The sequence below is a fragment of the Pelodiscus sinensis genome, chromosome 9 (genome assembly GCF_052426305.1).
Source record: "Pelodiscus sinensis isolate ZL-2025 chromosome 9, ASM5242630v1, whole genome shotgun sequence".
NCBI lineage: Eukaryota > Metazoa > Chordata > Testudines > Trionychidae > Pelodiscus > Pelodiscus sinensis.
In genome coordinates this window covers 21,222,001-21,240,514 of record NC_143060.1, presented here as the reverse complement: position 1 = coordinate 21,240,514, position 18,514 = coordinate 21,222,001, and the positions used below count along the sequence as shown (strand labels likewise).

The 18,514-nt window shown below is 42.0% G+C and overlaps 1 protein-coding gene across 1 annotated transcript in view; it reads left to right on the top strand.

Annotated features, from left to right (window-relative positions):
* The window catches only part of SLC35D1 (solute carrier family 35 member D1), a 38,821-nt gene that overhangs the window by 6,439 nt on the left and 13,868 nt on the right, over nucleotides 1–18,514 (top strand). Inside the window, exons 7-11 of the mRNA XM_075936186.2 lie at nucleotides 8–110; nucleotides 2,493–2,585; nucleotides 12,589–12,656; nucleotides 14,299–14,377; nucleotides 18,328–18,410. Coding sequence (XP_075792301.2) covers nucleotides 8–110; nucleotides 2,493–2,585; nucleotides 12,589–12,656; nucleotides 14,299–14,377; nucleotides 18,328–18,410 — 426 coding nt within the window. The remainder of the gene's footprint in view (nucleotides 1–7; nucleotides 111–2,492; nucleotides 2,586–12,588; nucleotides 12,657–14,298; nucleotides 14,378–18,327; nucleotides 18,411–18,514) is intronic.

Here is an 18,514-nt window from a genome sequence, read left to right as displayed (position 1 = left end):
CTTCCAGTACTGATTTGGCATTTGATCTAGAAGGATATATTTTTATCCTGATTAACGATGTCTTGACAGCTGCAAATGGTGCATATGTAAAACAGAAACTGGATTCAAAGGTAGGCTGACTTCCATTCTCAATTTTAAAAATGCCATTATTGTATAACAGAGTAGCAACTAACCTACAATACTGCCACTTTTAAAAAATTTGCACATTATCGGTAAATGAATAGAAAGCTAATTGTTGTAGACTGGAAATGTGAGTGTATTCTGCAGCTGGCAACACAATATTTTGATGAGCTGTTCATTTCCTCAAGCATTGTGCTCTGTCACTGAACTCCTCACATCTCGTCACTGTTATTTAATGTAGAACTTCTGTAGTTTTTTGTTCTTGTTTGTCCTAAAAAATATTCTTTTGGATCTTAACTTGACACTTATGTTTATTTGCAAATACAGTTGTATGTATTTTGAAATAAGCTATACATTTAGTTGTATCAAACTGTAAGCATAACTCGTTATTTTTTTATTGGAGCTACATTTATTTGTAACGTGAAATAATAGATATAATTATTTAGGTATAAAGTCAGGGTCTTTCAAAAGAATTTAAAAACCCGGTTCTTTACTTGACAGAGGCCTGACCACTTCCCTCCCTCTCTTCATTTTCAAAGGCAGGGAAAGCTGATACATCAGCCCGTTTTACCCTTTTTTCTGCAGCAGGCCATGGAAATGAACTTCTGTCCTTATTGCTGCAACTGTTTTTTTTTTAACACTGGAGCTGAAGGATGCATTGTAGTGCACTTTGGGGCAATTGCGAGTCCCTGTTCATCTCCTTACCAACAGTGAACATAAATGTGCTGTATTTAGCTAGGCTTTAAACAGTATTGCTGTTTCTAGTAATTCAACTTCTGAGACAGACAATGATTGTTTTGGCTACCCTGAAAGTGCAAGGATGAGCTTATCAGATGTGCACAACATATAGTGTGAAGGCTAAATATAACTTAAGTACAAGGTAGAGGACAAACCCTCACTGCTGGTGAATTCCATTTCTATTAATCTGGCCGGGAAGGTACAAGTATAAGTTCACTGTAAATCCTTTGGGGCATCTGTTTCCTGTGATATGCAGTATTTTCTTGATATTCATTGTGAATGTTGAGTTTATTGCTGCTGCTTCTCCTTTTGTTTCCTGTGATGAAGTTACATGATTTTTGTGTGATATTTTGTGTGTATAAAAATGCAGCTTGCATGTGAATAAGGTGGGTTATGTCACTAGTCTGATGCTATGAGAAAGAACAAAGTAACATGCAAAGTTTGAGGTAGGTATGCTCTGGGCATATCCATATCCTGCAATCTTAAAGTGTTCCAGAGTTTAACAAGGAAGGCATTTCCACTTTATTAATAACTATTAACCAGATTTCCAGGCCTACTGAACAGAAGTCAAACTAGGTGAAAGTATTGCCTAATGAACAAAATGCAAGGGAGAGATTTAGAAGTCTGATAAATAGTGCTTCATCAAGCCTGCTGCTGAGGTACACTCTTCTTTTTCTCTGTTGTTGGGAATTGGTCAGTGTTTGAGAGAACTCATGTCAAAATACAACTCCCCCAACAATGCACCTTTCCTCTACTCTCAGAAAATTATTATTGAATGCTTTGGCTACTGATATAAACAGAGCCAAACCATAATGATGCAGAAAATCCAATCAGAATGAGCGCTCAGTAGTAATTGCTGATTTCAGGTGTCTCAGAGAGACATATGGGTGAGGTATACCTGGGTGGTTGACAAATGCCTTTGATGTCGACACCCGCGCGTCCAGACTACCACGCTGAGCCGACAAACAGCTGATCAGGTGTTTGTCGGCTCAGCGCGGCAGCCATGTAAATTTAAATGAAACGGCGATTATTTAAATCGCCGCTTCATTTTCCTATGCCTGGTAGCCTAATCTACATGCCTCTGGCGACAGAGGCATGTAGTCTAGACGTACCCTTTTATTGGACCAGTTTCTGTTGGTGAGAGAGACAGCTTTTGAGCTCCAACAGAGTTTGGCTATGTCTGCATTGGTGGTTGGTTGTGAGGTCCATAGAGGTCATTTACTTAGCGGATGCACAGGCCTGCTCATATTCTGAGGAACAGCTGACCCCCTCTTATCTTCTCAGTAATTCCAAATCAAATTGCTTTCACTACTTGAAATGAAACTTGAATATATCCCTAAAAGTGTCTGAATTTTTAAGACTTGAATATTGATGGTTGTTAATATTTCAGCAATGCCTTATGGGTCTCTGACGGAACACCCAAGCACGGAATTGGCCCACTTGATCTAAAAGTGTCACGTGCAAGGCAGGCTTCTTTTATAATAATTTAAAATGTCCATGTTTTGCTTCTAATTATTCAGGAATACCACATTCATTTCACTGATGAGACCTGGTTTTGTGTAGCCTTATGTATAAGGTTTTATGTCTCTGTTTGCTGGAGCCAATCTAAATGTGCAACTATTTCCTGTCCCTAGGAGCTGGGAAGATATGGTCTACTTTATTACAATGCACTGTTTATGATTCTTCCCACCCTGGCCATTGCCTATTTCACAGGAGATGTGCAAAAGGTAGGACTCTTATTCCAAATTGCAAGTCTTTAGTTGCACATTAAATATTTTCTGTCAAATATAAGCTGCTGTATTGCTACAGAAAATGTGGGGTTTTTTTCTAATCTTTATATCTCAGTTGTGAATGCATGATAACTTTGTTTTCCTGTAACTTACCACCTTTTTAATCAAAATTTGTCATTCATATGTAAATGCAAAACTATCTTCTATAGATTGGCTGTCTACAGAGTGTGTAAGTCATATCTGCCATGTACTAAATTTGGATGTAAGGGATCATTTTGGGAGGGATGAATGAAGAAACCACAGAAGTTCCTGATAAAACTAAAAATAAAGAGTGGAGCAAATTAGTTATTGTTGATATGAAAGATCTTATTTCTTACTAAATCTATGTAATGGCTTTTTGCTGATCATAATGACTTAGCAGTTCCTTTTTCCTAAAGAGGAGGGGAATAATTAAAACCAAGAAGAAATGGAGACTTTGGAATAGGTTTATTTGATGGTCAGCTTGTACTAGAAAGAGGAAACACTTCAGACTTCTTGGCTTTCTTTTCTTTCCTATTGTAGAGGTAGTTGGTCTATATGATTTGATTTTGAACACTGTAAATATCATTTGCTAATATCAACTCTCACGAGTATATTGCTTGCCTACAGAACAATGTGTTTAACATCCTTATGCAAATGTAGAACTTACTCATGTGCAAGCACTGAGAAAAGCATTGATCTTGCACACCACTTAATAAAATTAATTGATATAACTTCCCCGAGGAGGTACCACTTGAGATTTCCACCCATAGGTGGCTTATACTAAAAAGTGAAATGGTAGAACAGTTATATATCGGGTGTGGGTGTGGGAAGTCCTTTATCATTGACACAGAAGGAATTTATATGGGGAAGGCCATTTAACATTGTCAGTTAAATAAGTAAATCTGTTACATATCAGTAGAGAAAACATAAAATCATAGAAAGCAATTACTAGCATTGCACCTTTATTAAAGTCACAATCCACATACACTTACTATTAACTATTTTGGGATGTTTGTGATTCTGCGTAGATATTTAAATTGGGAAGTCTTGTGATTTAAAGCTATATCTACTAGTTGGAATATTTTTTCTGTTTAATTAGAAGTTTAATGTAACTAATAATCATAATGCTGGGAGCAGCATTATGAATATACGATTAGCTTGAGAGAAACTGCATATGAACAGAGAAAACATTTCAGAGTGTCCGTCTGTCCTCACCTCACTGCTTCTCTGAGATAGGCCAAAGGCAATTCAGCTGGAATATATTTGAGGAAAATGTACTCATTTATAAGTTGGAGCCAACAACTTGGAGTTGAATGCCAGCTTTGTGCTACTCTGTAGAGTCTGTGTATTCATAGTATGTGTAGAAACCTCCTTTTCCCAGTTGTTTTTTTTTAAATCAACTTTCTTCTGCTCTCTGAAAAAAGTCTTGGCAATGAAGGTGAACAAAGACTCATTCTGTTTAACTTAGCCCCAGAAAATTCAACGTTCACAGGGTTATGAAACTTTAATAAATGCATGTACTTATTTTAATGTCTTTTCTAAAGCGTATCATTGTATTACTTTTTTGCATTCTCTGCTAATAAAAAATACAGTACTAAAGCAATAATAAAAAGTGTAGCTACAGGGGAGAGTAGTTGTCTGTTACGTAAATATGCTCAAAAACTGGATTTTTGTGGAGGGATATCTATCAGATTTCAGAACCATAGCAAAATGTTTGTAAAGTTGCTAACATTTTCGCATTGTTAAAGCATGTAAATGCTTTATCATGGTTATACACAGTGTTTCATTAATCCATGTCAAAAATACAGTAAACTTCCGATAATCATGCACCTTTAGGACCCAGGGGGTGCCGGATTATCAGATATGCCGGACTATCGGAAGGGGGGGCTATGAGGGGTCTGGGGTGGGATGGGGGGGATGCCACTCCAGACCCCTCGTAGCCCCCCCTTCCGATAGTCCGATTCTGCTCCAGGCATCCCTGATTCAGCCGCTGCTAGTCAGTTTCAGTAGCGGCTGAATCGGGGACGCCTGCAGCAGAGCAGCTGGGGTGCTGCCTGGTTGGTCCGGTAGCGCTGACCCTTGGCATGGCGAGACCAACCCGGCAGCACCCCAGCTGCTCTTGGAGATGCTTGGGGCAGAGCAGCTGGGGTGCTGCTGGGTTGGTCCCGCAGCACCACTCCTCGGCGCTACTGGCCCAATCCAGCAGCACCCCAGCTGCTCTACCCCAGGTGTCCCCAAGTCAGCTGCTGCTGATACTGACCAGCGGCTGACTCCAGGAATCCCGAGGCAGAGCTGCTCTGCCCCAGGCTTCCTGGAGTCAGCCACTGGTCAGTTTCAACAGCTGCTGAATCAGGACTCCTGGGGCAGAGCAGCTGGGGCGCTGCAGGGTTGGTCCAGTAGCACCGCACCTCAGCGCTGCGGGGACCAACCCGGCAGCTCCCCAGCTGCTCTGTCCCAGGTGTCCCCAAGTCAGCTGCTGCTGAAACTGATCAGGGGCTGATTCCAGGAAGCCGGGGCAGAGCAGCTCTGCCTCGGGCTTCCTGGAGTCAGCCACTGGTCTGTTTCAGCAGCAGCTGAATGGGGACAGCTGGGGTGCTGCCGGGTTGGTCCCGCAGCCCCGAGGGGCAGCACTACGGGACCTACCCAGCAGCACTCCAGCTGCTCTGCCCCCGGCTTCCCCGATTCAGCCGCTGGTCAGTTTTAGCAGTGGCTGAATCGGGGAAGCTGGGGGCAGAGCAGCTCCAATGGTCCGGCTGCCCGAAGCACTTCCGGGTTCCTGATGGTGCCAGACCATCAGGAGTGCCGGACCATCGGAGTTTTACTGTATTGGCATCTTCTTGAGCTTCCAGTTACGCATCAGGCGTAAATGTCTGTTATCTGAGTGCAAGCAAAATTTACATATAAATAATTCATGACAATGTAGTGAATAAACCTCAAGAAGGTTTAAGTTTCTTTAACTGATCAGGCTCATTTATTTTTTCTATTTCAAGTCTGTATATAGCCCCCATCATTATTACAGGCCTCTCAGTTTATCCTCTCAACACCTGTGTGAAATACTGCTATAGTATTAATACTATTGCCCCCGTTTTACAAATGGGAATAGAGCATCAGGCCCCCAAGTGACTTGCACAAACTCACACAAGAAGTCGTTGGATCACATAATTGAATCCAGGGATCCCAAGTCTAACCACTGAACCATCCTTCCTCTCTAAAATACTTCAGAGGGACATTATCTGGTAGTTGGGAAGAATATCCAGTGCAGAGACCCTTTAATACCACAGATGTAGGGGAGAGAGAGCCTTTTGTTTCCAGTACTGACTCTGTGTGTATGTATATTTATATTTTAAAAATAAATGCAAATGATGCTGGACAGTTCAGCATGGAGACCTGTTTTTCATCAGATGGCTACATCATAGAAATCAGGACATGTACTACTGTAAGAGTTCTACTTGAACAAAACCAACGCAGAACAGTATCATTAAGAAAGGCAAAGAAATCAAGAGACTTCCCTCATCCTAGTTACAACTAAGCAACACTAGACATCCTTGTTGGTAAACTCAAAGGACATACAGTCAAACCCATTAATAATGAACTGCTAAATGTTCTGTGAAGCTTAGTTCATTGTCATGTTAACTCTAGCAACATATTGTCTCCTTGTATGTTTTGGCCTCGACTTGTACAAGATGATAAACAACAAGATACAGTTCCTGGAGAACCAGCTGCAAGGAGAACACTTAAGAACTGTTAGGGTTGTGTAATTGTTAGCAACACTTAAAATTTCTGCCTGTATTATAGTAATCTTCCCCTTTGAATAGGGTTTCTTAATTAGCTGGATTGATTGCTCTTGGAATGACACAAGACATGCTCTGGACAATTTACTCTTGCTGCACTCTCTACCACAGTCATAGTCAACCTCAGTGGTTGAGCAGCTAAATTAGTAATCAATATTACCCAGAAGAGAAGCATTAGTGTGAATTCGTTGTTTCATTTACTCTCTCTCTCTCTCTCTCTCTCTCTCTCTGGGTGCAGCAAAGTAAGTTGAAACTTCATTGGTTAATAACCTAGTAAAAGCCCTGATTGGCTGTTAATTAAATTACAGGATTTTAATATCAAAGAGTCTCAGGGGAGACATGGGGCTCGTGAACCTCTGAGTATCTGCTCTACAACATGATATTCCCCTACTGGCTCAGGCAGTGAAGCACCTGAATTATTTCCTTTTTTCTTTCCTGCCATGTTCTTCCCCCACCCTGGCACACACACACTTGGAATGCATTTGTGTCTTCATAGGTGTAGTGTAATTTTCAGATACAAAATGGAACAGACACCACACCCTTAGGAGACAAGTAACTCATTCTCAAAGCCATTCATATTACTACAACTGGGATTTGATCAGCCATTTGGCACATCTGCTGTGGGTTGGCATTAGTAACTGTTTGTTCGAAATGTAAATCATTTAGAAATTGATGGCCCTCAAATCCCAAGAGCAGTATTAGCAACTGCATTTGAATACTAAGTTATTACGCTCTTGGATATGCCTACGTCTGTGCTTCTACTAAACACCCGTGGTTGGCTGACTTGAGCTGACTGGACTCTGGCTTCATAGCTGTAAAATTGCTGTGTAGATCAGTGGTGGGCAACCGGCTGCCCCTTCTCGTGCACTGGAGTATCGGAGCCCCACACTTCCTACGTCTTGCCCCTCCCTCCCAGCACTTTTGGAGGAGCTGCAAATCTCCTGATTTATACTCCCTCCCCACCCCACCCCCCACACTCTGCCTCCCCAGAGCTAGTACAACATAAATCAGCTGTTCGTGGCTGTTCAACCTCTGGGAGGGAGGATGGAGTGTGAATTAAGAGCTTCATGGACTCCAAAAGTGCTGGGAGGGAGGGGAAGGAGCAAGTAAGCGTGGGGCTCTGGTGCCCCACAGTGTGAGAGGCACATGGGGGAGGGAGAGCAGATGGGGACGGGCTGCAGGTGGAATACCAGTGAGCTGTAGATTGCTGTGCCCCACCAAGATGAATGAGGGCTACTCTTGCAGTCTGCCCATTATTTATGGTTGTCCATCTCTGGTGTAGATTCTGAGCGTGGCCTCTGGGACCTCATGGGGGAAAGCATGAATGGCTACACAGCTATTTTTAGCCCACAAATCTGTCTCATCTGATTTGCGCCAACCACAGCCCTGCTATGGAACTTTTATTAGAGGGTAGAGGTACGCTTGGCACCAGTAAAGCAGTGAAACTTTGTTAATTTGTACAATAACTTTCTAAAATAACATTCAGAATGCAGTTTCTGGTAGTTTATATAATCACATGCTTTAAAATGTACCTTAATATGTGTTAGATTTTACTATCCCAACACATTAATACCCAGCAGCTCTAGTTGAGCTGCCCTGTTTAGCTTCAGAATCTGTGAAGTACTCAGCAAATAACTTTGACACAGCTGGAGACTGAAAAAAAGCTAACTAAAATTCTGGAGAACAGTTAATTGTGCATGAAGCATTGTATCATTAGGAAATTGCGAATTAATTTTTTTAAATGGCACAACCTTATTTGAATACAGATGTTTGCCTTGTGTGTGGTTTTTTTAATATATATATAAAAAAATCAGGTTTGGTTAAAAACCTTGCACTAAACTGGTGCCACTTGCAATATAGACAAGCCAACAGGCACTTAAGTGCTATTGATACTAGACTTATTTTTACAAAAATCTATATTTTTATTGCTCACACTGGTAGAGCTGTGTTGGTGATAGCAATTGTTTCCAAACTGCACACTAACCCTGGGTCTGTGAGGTCTGGACATTTGGACTGTGTTTCCAAACCTGGGATTGAGCATCCGTGCGGCACTGTAAATCTGGTCTCTCAGCCTTGCTATTGCATCCATACTATGCTATGCAGACCTTCTGGCATGGGTCTGTGCCTTGACCAGACTCCATACTGCATAATAACAGGACTTGGACCTGAGTTTCAGCTGATTTGAGTCAGGCCGATTTGTGATGAACAGAAGGAGGATTTGGGCTCAAACCTGAATTGTGTTCAGAGACTGAGCTTTGGGCAGTGCAGATGGCATGTCTTTGGGAGCTCTAGTATAGACAGGGGGCCTATGAGAGTATTTGTTTGTAGCCTCTGTGGCTAGGAACGTAACCTTAAAATGGGTAAACTACTACTGCTTTGTTTTCTTGAGTACAGTGATAAAGATGGCCTGAGATCAGTCGTAGGCAACCTGTGGCCCTACTGGGGTTCTGTGTGTGGCTCCAGAGACATTTTGTTTACCCCTGCCTTGCCAGATTCCACCAGTTTCCAAATGCATAATTTTTTTTCCTACTGGTATTTTAAAAATGATACGCACGTCTAGCAAGGGCATGTGAAGTGAGGTGTGTGCTGATTGCACACGACATTGACTGTGAGAGCCGTGTGCTCCCTCTGTATATAAACAAAGCACTTCTGAGGTTCATTCGGCACCTCCCCCTCCCGCCCATAGCAAAACTGTCCTATTCCTGGAAACCATCTTGGTTACAACAATCTTGCAGCCCACTGAGATGAAGAAAGGCCACTTGTATGACCCACTTACTATGTAGGTTGCCTATTGCTACCTGAAATGTTAGCTTCAAAAGGTGTGAATTCCCATTGATTTCAGTGAGTTGTTAGTGATATTCACATTTTAAATATCACTAAATAATTCATTGCTGGTAATTTTTTAGTAGGAAACATTTAGTTGTTACTGTTAAAAGGTATGTCACTCCCCCAACAGACAATCTCAGACTCTCCCTTGCCTTCACAGATTCCAGAAGTCTTGTTCCCATTTGTTAAAATCTCCAGTTCTCTTCTGACAGTTGTTTGTATTGATGCATAATTGCATCAATACAATTCAGATTGTTACCTATCTGAAGCTGGTTCAGAATTTCCAGGCTGCCATAGGAGATAATTTTGCTGTAGAATTTAAGTCAAGCTTACTTGAGACCTTGAACACAACTGATACTGCCTTGGACACAGTTGTATTCAAGGTCCCAGGTAAATTTGACTTAAATTCTACAGCAAAATGATCTGGTTCCTTTAATCTGTACAGCTACGTCTACACTGGCATGATTTTCCGAAAATGCTTTTAGGAAAAGTTTTCCGTTAAAAGCATTTTCGGAAAAGCACGTCTAGATTGGCAGGATGCTTTTCCGCAAAAGCACTTTTTGCAGAAAAGCGTTCGTGGCCAATTTAGACGCAGTTTTCCGCAAAAAAGCCCCGATCGCCATTTTCACGATCGGGGCTTTTTTGCAGAAAAAAATACTATGCTGTCTACACTGGCCCTTTTGCACAAAAGTCTTTCGGAAAAAGACTTGCCCGAACGGGAGCAGCATAGTATTTCTGGAAAAGCACTGACGATTTTACAGGAGATCGTCAGTGCTTTTCCGGAAATTCAAGCGGCCAGTGTAGACAGCTGGCAAGTTTTTCCGCAAAATCATGTGATTTTGCAGAAAAACTTGCCAGTCTAGACACAGCCTACGTGTTTGACAAGTAAATGTAATCCAGGCAGTCCCCGGGTTACATGGATCCGACTTACATCGGATCCCTACTTACAAACGGGGTGAGAAAACCCCGCACTAGCTGCTTCCCCCCAGCAGACCAGGGAGACGCAAAGCTAGCGCCCCCTTCCCCCTTCCCCCCCCAGCAGACCAGGGAGACGCGGAGCGGCTTTTCTCAGCAGACACCTCAGCTTGAGAATAAAGGACTGCGGAAAGTGAGGTGTGGGAGAATAAAACTGAGCTCTGGAGAAATGTTTGGCTAGAGTTTCCCCTACAATATGTACCAGTTCCAGCTTACATACAAATTCAACTTAAGAACAAACCTACAGTCCCTATCTTGTACGTAACCCGGGGACTGCCTGTACTTAATTATGCTACAAATGCCTGAATATTAGAACTCTTAACATGTAAAAATTCCAGAGAGGTGTTTGTTGAGAATAAAGTTTTGATATCTGATTTCTTCCTCCCCATAACCCTTGTTGGTTCCTCTTCAAATTAATCAGGAAAATCTGCTACATTCAATATATACCACCCAATATAAAATACCATGTCTTGTGTGGTGCTTAGTTTTAAAGCCAAAAGATTAAGCATCCTGCACTTTCACTGTCTATGCTGAATATTGCTATAAGTGATTGAAAGAAGCAAGCTGTCTTGTTCCTTGCAATTGCTTCTCAAGAAGCTAAGGCCATGCAGTAATGATCTTACAAACTACTACTTGCCTCTTTTCCTGCGTTTAGGCTCATTGGGGAGGGAAAAGAGAAGAACAAGAGTCCAACAGCATCAGTCCTCTCCTTGTATCTTGAACACTTCGCAAATCAGGCATGGATTTGTTATGAACAAATTATGCTAAATGAACCTTCTTTGGTCTTTCCTTCTAGCCTACCAGTTAGGAAGGGAGCGATAGATGTGTTATCTTTATTTCAATAAGGCTTTTGACACAGTCCCACATGATTCTCAAACCAAAATAGGGAAATAAACACTAGATGAATTTAATATAGGATACATGCACACCAGACTATTGAAAGACCATGCTCAAGGAATAGTTATAAAACTGCAAGGTGTTACACTGAATCCTTCTCCAGTGGAGTCTCATAGCGATCAGTTCTGGGAATAGAACTACTTAGTTTTCATTAATGACTTGATTAATAGAGTCAAGAGTATGCTTAATAAATGTTCAGATGACACCCAAGATGGGAAGAGGTTGTAAACACTTTAGAAGACAGGACTAGAATTCAGAACAATCTTGACAAATTGGAGAATTTTGTCTGAATTCAACAAGATGAAATTAAGTGAAGAGAAGTTCAGAGCACTTCACTTAGGAAGGAAAAATGAAATGCACAGCTATCAAATGGGGAATAACAGGCAAGGTGATAAGTGCTGCTGAAAAAGATTTGAGGATTATAGTGGATCACAGATTGACGTCATCATTGTGAAGCAGCTGCAAAAAAGGCTGCTCTTCTGGAATGTATTAATAGGCACATTGTATGTAACTCATGGGAGGTAATTGTCCAGTTCTAGTTGGAACTGGTAAGGGCTCAGTTGGAATACAGTGTCCTGTTCTGGGCACCACACTTCAGGAAAGATGTGGACAAATTGGAGCGTTAAGAGCAGAGTAATAAAATTGCTAAAAGGTTTAGAAAACCTGACTTACTTATGAATAAAGATGAAAAAATAGTCACTTTTAGTTTTGATCAAAGGCTGGCCAGGTGTCAGGGTTCTGATAAGTTTTCAGATGTGTTTAGATCTGCTATAAAGAGGCCCAATCAATTATTCTCCATGTCACTGAAAACAGCAAAAAAAGTATTTGGCTTAATCTGCAGCAAGGGAGAATTAGATTAGATACTACAAAATACTTTCTGGTGGTATAGGTAGTTTAGCTCTTGAATAGACTTTCGAGGAAAATTGTTCATCGGCATCAATGGAGGTTTTTAAATACACCTTTCAGGGATGGTTTATTAGAGGCAAGATGGGTGAGGTAATATCTTATGTTAAACCAACTTCTGTTGGTGAGAGACAAGTTGTTGAATTTACATAGATAGAACTCCTCTTCAGGTCTGGGTTGACTGACCTGAAAAAGAGCTCTCTCTGTAAGCTTGACAGCTTCTCTTTCACCAACAGAAGTAGTTCTAGTAAGAGATTACCTCACTCATCTTGTGTCTCTAATATCCTATGACCAACATAGCTGCATAAATGGATGTTCTAAGCCACATTGCAGAGGGCTGGACCTAGTGACCTCTCAAGGTCACTTTTAGCCTTTCATTTCTGTGATTCTAGAATCTGGATTCAGACTAAGCGTCTGCATTCAAGAAGCTGTAATAACGTTGGTGAATAATCTCCTTATGGCCATGACCCTAAGAACTTTTGTGCTCATTTCTGGCTTTCATATTAAGTGCAGCAAAATGTTAAAGGATTAATGTCTACTTGGGAACGTTATTTTTTTGTTTTTAAAATTGGATTTGTTTGTTTCAGGCGATGGAATACAAAGGCTGGGCAGATACACTCTTCGTTATACAGTTTACACTCTCATGTATAATGGGGTAAGGATTTACTTTAACTTTGCTGGTGTTTCCTCCAGATAGTAGTCTGTCTTATAGCCTCACCAACAGGTATTAAGGAAGTGCCTTACTATGAAGGCCTGCTCTGTAGTCAATATGCACATAAAAATCCCATTAATGTTAATTGTGTGGAGTATAATGTTTGCAGAGAATTTCTGCTGTTGATAAAGTACAAATTAGTAGAAAGTCCATTTTCAGTGGTGGCACAAAACAGTTTGCAGAGAGATTATTGCTTAAAAGGCTGCCTTGTGAATTAGACATTCAGATGCTAATGTATGGTCTGTTTTTTGGAGACACTTCATATCTATAATGTATCTTTTATCTTCTTAAATTTAGCCATTTTTATGAGCAGTGGCATATCTTACTATTTCCTTTTACACAAGCTAGTAGCATTTTACTACCTCTCATTTTAGAAATACACAAACTTGATTCCACAAACTCCAGTTGTCTTGGTCCACTTCTTAGACTTAAACAATAGAGTGTGGTAATGAAGTCATTACTAAGATTTCATTATTTTTTTAAAAATATAGTTCCTGATACTCTCAAACATAACCTGATAATTCAGTTTGACAACTAATTTATTATCTGTACACATTGTGCTGTAGTATACTTTCTAGTCTGTTTGGTCACTTCAATTTATAAAAATTAATGACCCCCAAAGGGTGGCTCTGCTAGCGAGGTCCTACTTTCTAGTGTATAGCAATGTTCCTTTCAATTTTTACCATCCATGTGCAGAATAAATTTCATTATGTGCACTGAGGCATGTGTGGTTGTGCACCACTAGCAGCAACACATGCTGCCAACTGTGGGCACCCTGCTAATCTTTTGGGTGGCATTTGAATTAGGGATGTCAACGTGTAGTCGACTACACAATTAACTGAGAAGCCTGGGTTTAAGCAGACTCCCCCCGAGCACCTGATCTGCCTGCCTTCCCCCCTCCACTCCTGCACGGCTGCTTCTGATAGAGGCAATAGTGTGGAGGGTGAGGGGGCAGGCTGGAGCTGATATGCATGGGGAACTGCTTTTAAGCAGGCTCCCCACACGTGCCAGTTCCACAGACCCACCTTTCCCCCCTTTCTGCCTCCTGTCAGAGGCAGCAGAGTGGGGCTGGGTGAGGGGCAGGGGAGGTTGCCGCAAAGCAGCCCCTGTCCGCAGGGGGGTCCAAGGTCCCCGTGGAGAGAAGCTGGTCCCTGGCAGCAGCCCCTTTCCACCAGGGGGTCTGAGCTCCCAATGGACTGGGGCTGTTGCCATTCCACACTGCTGCCTCTGTATCAGAAGCAGCAGTGCGGTGTGGTAAGCAGCCAGTCTGCGCAGGGAGCTGATGTTTAAACTGGCTCCTGTGGTGGACCGAATTCTGCCTGCCACCCCGCGCTGCTGCCTCTGATACAGGGAACACTGGGGTATATAGTATAGTATACCTGATGGTATGGGGTGCTATTGCTATGTATTTTGAAAGATAACATTACTCCATAGTGAATTATACAGGTCTCTCCAAACTAGTAGCGAAGGAAGTTCTGTAGAATGGTATATAATTAAGAGCAGAGAGTGAGATGGCATTTTAGTACAATAAATGCTGCCTCAAATTCTGAAAAGCTGAATGTTGCTTTTGTTTTTTCTGCTGCAGGTTTATTTTGATGTACTCCACAGTTCTTTGCACTCAGTATAATTCTGCTCTTACAACTACAATAGTTGGCTGTATTAAGGTAAATTGCACAAATCTCTTAAATATTTGTCAAAATATTGAGCTTCCATTTCTTGTGTTACAGTATTGCCTGTATGATGCTTACAAAGGCCGTATAAATGTTTGTATTCTCAGAGGCTTTTGTATGAGTGGAAGGGGTGATGAGAGCTAAATAATTTTATCCTCCGAGCTACTAAAAATTTCTGGTCCAGAGAAATCCAGAGAAATCAAGAAGAGTAAGTCAAATCTTCATGATTTTCTTTCCCAATGCCAGTTCAAGGATGTGACCTCCTATTTACTCATCTGTGACGCTGAGTTGTGGGACTCCACAACTAAAGCCTCACAAAATACTCAGGCTTATAAATTATGAATAACATATTAATAAAAGAAAGGAATAAGACCTACTAGCTACAGGTAAATGGATGCTTCAGTCAGTCTTTTACATGGTTCTATTAGCGATTACATCATTGAGAATGAGTCTTAGCTACGGGGGATGTAATTCCCTAGATAAATTAAAACCAAAGGGTAATATTCTGCAATTCAGCAGTGAGTTCTGTCTTAGTAGAGCATATGTAAATATCACAATTGATATTTGGGTAAAATAATTCCATTTAAGGGTTGATGAATCTTGTTTGGTTTATTATTGCTAACCCAAACAATTTACAAATGGGAAATGGTAGGTGATTTTAGCTAAGTCCTTTTGAATCTGGAGAAAGTATTTATCTTGTTTACTTAAAAGAAGCCATTCAAAAGTTTCTAATTTAGAAGAGTAGAGTTTCTTCATTCACTAACTGCAGTAATTCAGATAATTTTATGTCTCCTTTCTCTAGGTGTACATAGGCTAAACAAGCTTGGGGTTAGCAGGAGAAGCTGTTAGTACTTTATTGACAATAACGTTTGAATAATCTAGTAAAATCCACGATGAGAATAATTTATAACTCATTTGTTGGCAGTGATTTTGCAAACTTCTTGCCAACTGTGTTAAAAGTCTTGGAGGAGTTGTTAGATTGCAGAAGCAATGCTAGACTAGAGAGTTGCTTCCTTTTCATGCTGTGTTCTAGCTTTTTTTTGTAGCTCAGTTGCTTTGCTGCTGCTGCAATTTGTTTGTAGAGCTGTTGACTTGACGATTTGAGGTGAACAGCCTGAGCAGAGAACTTGAAGTAGCCAGTGTCCAAGGTCTGATCTACACTTGAAGTTTAGGTTGAATTTAGCCACATTAGGTTGATTTTTCTAAAGATTGAGTCCACATTACCAAGCCCGTCCTGTTCTCTTAAAGGGCCACTGAAGTTGATTTCTATCCTCCTGCTTTATCGAGGAGTAATCGCTGATCGATCTTGTACGGTTGCCTTTCTGATAGTTTAGACGCAGCATTTTTAAAGCTGACATTCTTGGCCTCTGCGAGGTGGCCCACTGTGCCCTGGATGACCGGTGGTCTGGACACAACTTTCAACTCTACTGCTCTCCATGTGAACAGGAAAAGTCCTGGCGAAATTTGAATTTCATTTCCTTTGTGGCGAGCAGACCTCAGAGTAGGAAGCACACCTGCCCGTGAGGTCACAGACAAACCCCAGCCTGGAGCATGCAAGAGATCCTGAATTTCATTGCTGTGTGGGGAAAGGCATCTATTCTCGCAGAACTACAAACCAGCAAAAGAAATTCAGATATCTATACCAAGATTACAAGGGTCCTGGAGCAGAAAAAATATACCAGGGATGCCCAGAAGTGCGGTGTGAAAATAAAGGAGCTGAAGCAGTCCTATCAAAAGACAAAGGAGGCAAACAGCAGCTGCATGTGATCTTTGGGAGAGACCTTACCAGCTTCCCTACCCAGTCAGTGGATTCCTCCCAAGATACTCAGGCAGCCTCAAGCAGAGGTACGGATGACAGCATGGTGGAGGAGGAGAATGGTCAGCAGGCAAGCGGGGCAACCAAGGTCACAAAATTGGATGCAAAATAATCAACCTTAACAAATTCAACTTTCTCGTAGTGCAGACATGGCCTAAGTCTGTTTTCTTTCTATAGTCTCACTGAAAGTGGAAAGACTCACCTTTCAGGGCCTTGGCTTGATTACAATAGTGAACCAGAATAGGTCCTCAAAGAAGTTAGAGGATAGGCAAGGACCACATGGAGAGAGAAGATACGGAGACTTTCAGCTCTTCAGAGCAGAACTTCCCTTTCGGGCTAATGATCTCCAAGAGCCCAGCAAATCCACAGTTATCTACTTTATATCTGTGGGTATCCACATCGTCGGAGGTCAGTGTTAGGAATGTTAAGAGGCGGGTATTTAGCTAATTGAGTAGTCGATAGAATTTGTATTGACTACTCGATTAGACAGTAGTCAGCCCGGCTCAGTCCCAGCTTGTGCTAGGTGCGGGGCCAAACCCCGCTGCGTCTCTGCAATTTAAAAGGCAGTTGGAGCCAGGCAGCTTGCCCCGGTTCCTGCTGCATTTTAAATTGCAGAGCCCCAGCAGGGTTTAGTCCCGCACCCAGCACGAGCTGGGACAGAGCTGGGTTGCTTGCCCGCCTGGATCCTACTACATTTTAAATGCAGAGCTACCGCGGGTGTTGGTCCCGCGCCCGGTGCAACCCAGGCCACCTGCCTAGTCAGCAGCAGCCCCTGTGCATGGGGCTCCCAGGAGGGAATTGGGACCTCCCGCGCACAGAGGCTGGGCTACCACCGGATAAGGGCTGCTACTCGGCAGCAGATCCTGCCCCTCCCCCCATCACTGCCTTTGATAGAAGCAGCAGTGGGGGGGAGTGGGGTGGCACCACGAAGAAGGTGCTGAGGGGGAATCAGCTTTTAAGCCAGCTTCCCCCAGCACTGGCTCCTGCTTCCTCCCTCCCCCTTGCTGCCTCTGATACAGAGGCAGCAAGGGTGAGGGGAATGGGAGTAATTGATTCGACTACCCAATAAGCAGGGCTCGACAAGTAATGTAATCTACTCGCCTGTGGCGAGTAGATTACAACCCAGAAGAGCCGGCGCAGAGCTATCTGTGCATGCTCAGAGCGCAGAACTGCACGGCTGGCGAGCGGGGCTCGCTGCCGCTTGGCGAGCCCTGCCAATAAGCATAGGTTTGTTGGGTAGTTGACTACTCCCTTACATCCCTAGTCAGTGTGGCTATCCACAGCTCATTTCTGCAGATACAGATGCAGGTACTTTTTTTATCCACGCAGGGCTGTACATGCCTCAGCTCCTTTCCATTCATTGATACAGGTTCTCGGTAGTGATCTGTAGCTGCCAGCAACTATACGTGGAGCTCTGCCAAGTAAATGCTTGAGTATCTTTTGCCTCATGCATTGGTATAATGCTCCTGTGGAGCCCTACTGTAGAAGGCCTGTAAATGGTTTTGCACTTAATAGCTGAGTCTATTGAATTTTGCCGTGACTGGAGATCTAAATGAAGTCTTTAACAAAACCAGTGGCATCTGAGGGGAAGTGGGAAACCAGTAAAACTAAAGTATGAGAACTAAAATGCTGCTTTTGAAGCTGTTAGGTCTAGTATTAGGGCTGCCAGCAGTATATGTAGTTTGGGAAATGCATAACTTTTGAAGGGTAAGGATTTTTGTACATGTCAGCACTTGCCTACTTGCAAATAAGGAAGAGAGAGCAAGAGAACAGCTGAATTCTGAAGAATTCAGTACTCTGGGTACATCGTTGTAAGGTTGTTTTTTAAAAAAAGAAGAGGGTTTTTTTCTATGTTGCAGCCTTTGTTTTTTAGGGTGTGGGGAAACAATGTTTGGGCTCAGTAGGGCAATATGAAGGAGAAACTTACTAATACAAAAAGTAAGGCCTGACATAGTAGTCCTGATATAGTAACTTTCAAATGAATATCGTCAATACATATGTCAGTATCTTTCACACTGTTATCTCTTCTGACTCTTTTCTATATGTTTCAGCATCTTTATACCTGTGGAATATACATAAATACCTGTTCACAAATTTTAAGCAAAATATTTATTTTTTCTCTTTCCAGAATATATTAATAACCTATATTGGAATGTTTTTTGGAGGAGACTATATTTTCACATGGACAAACTTCATTGGGTTAAATATCAGGTAAGAAAACTGAAGATTTGTCTTGAATGTACGTAACACTCTACAGAATAACTTGTAAATTGAGCAACTGACTATTGAATTACGGAAAGCACTATTGAACCATC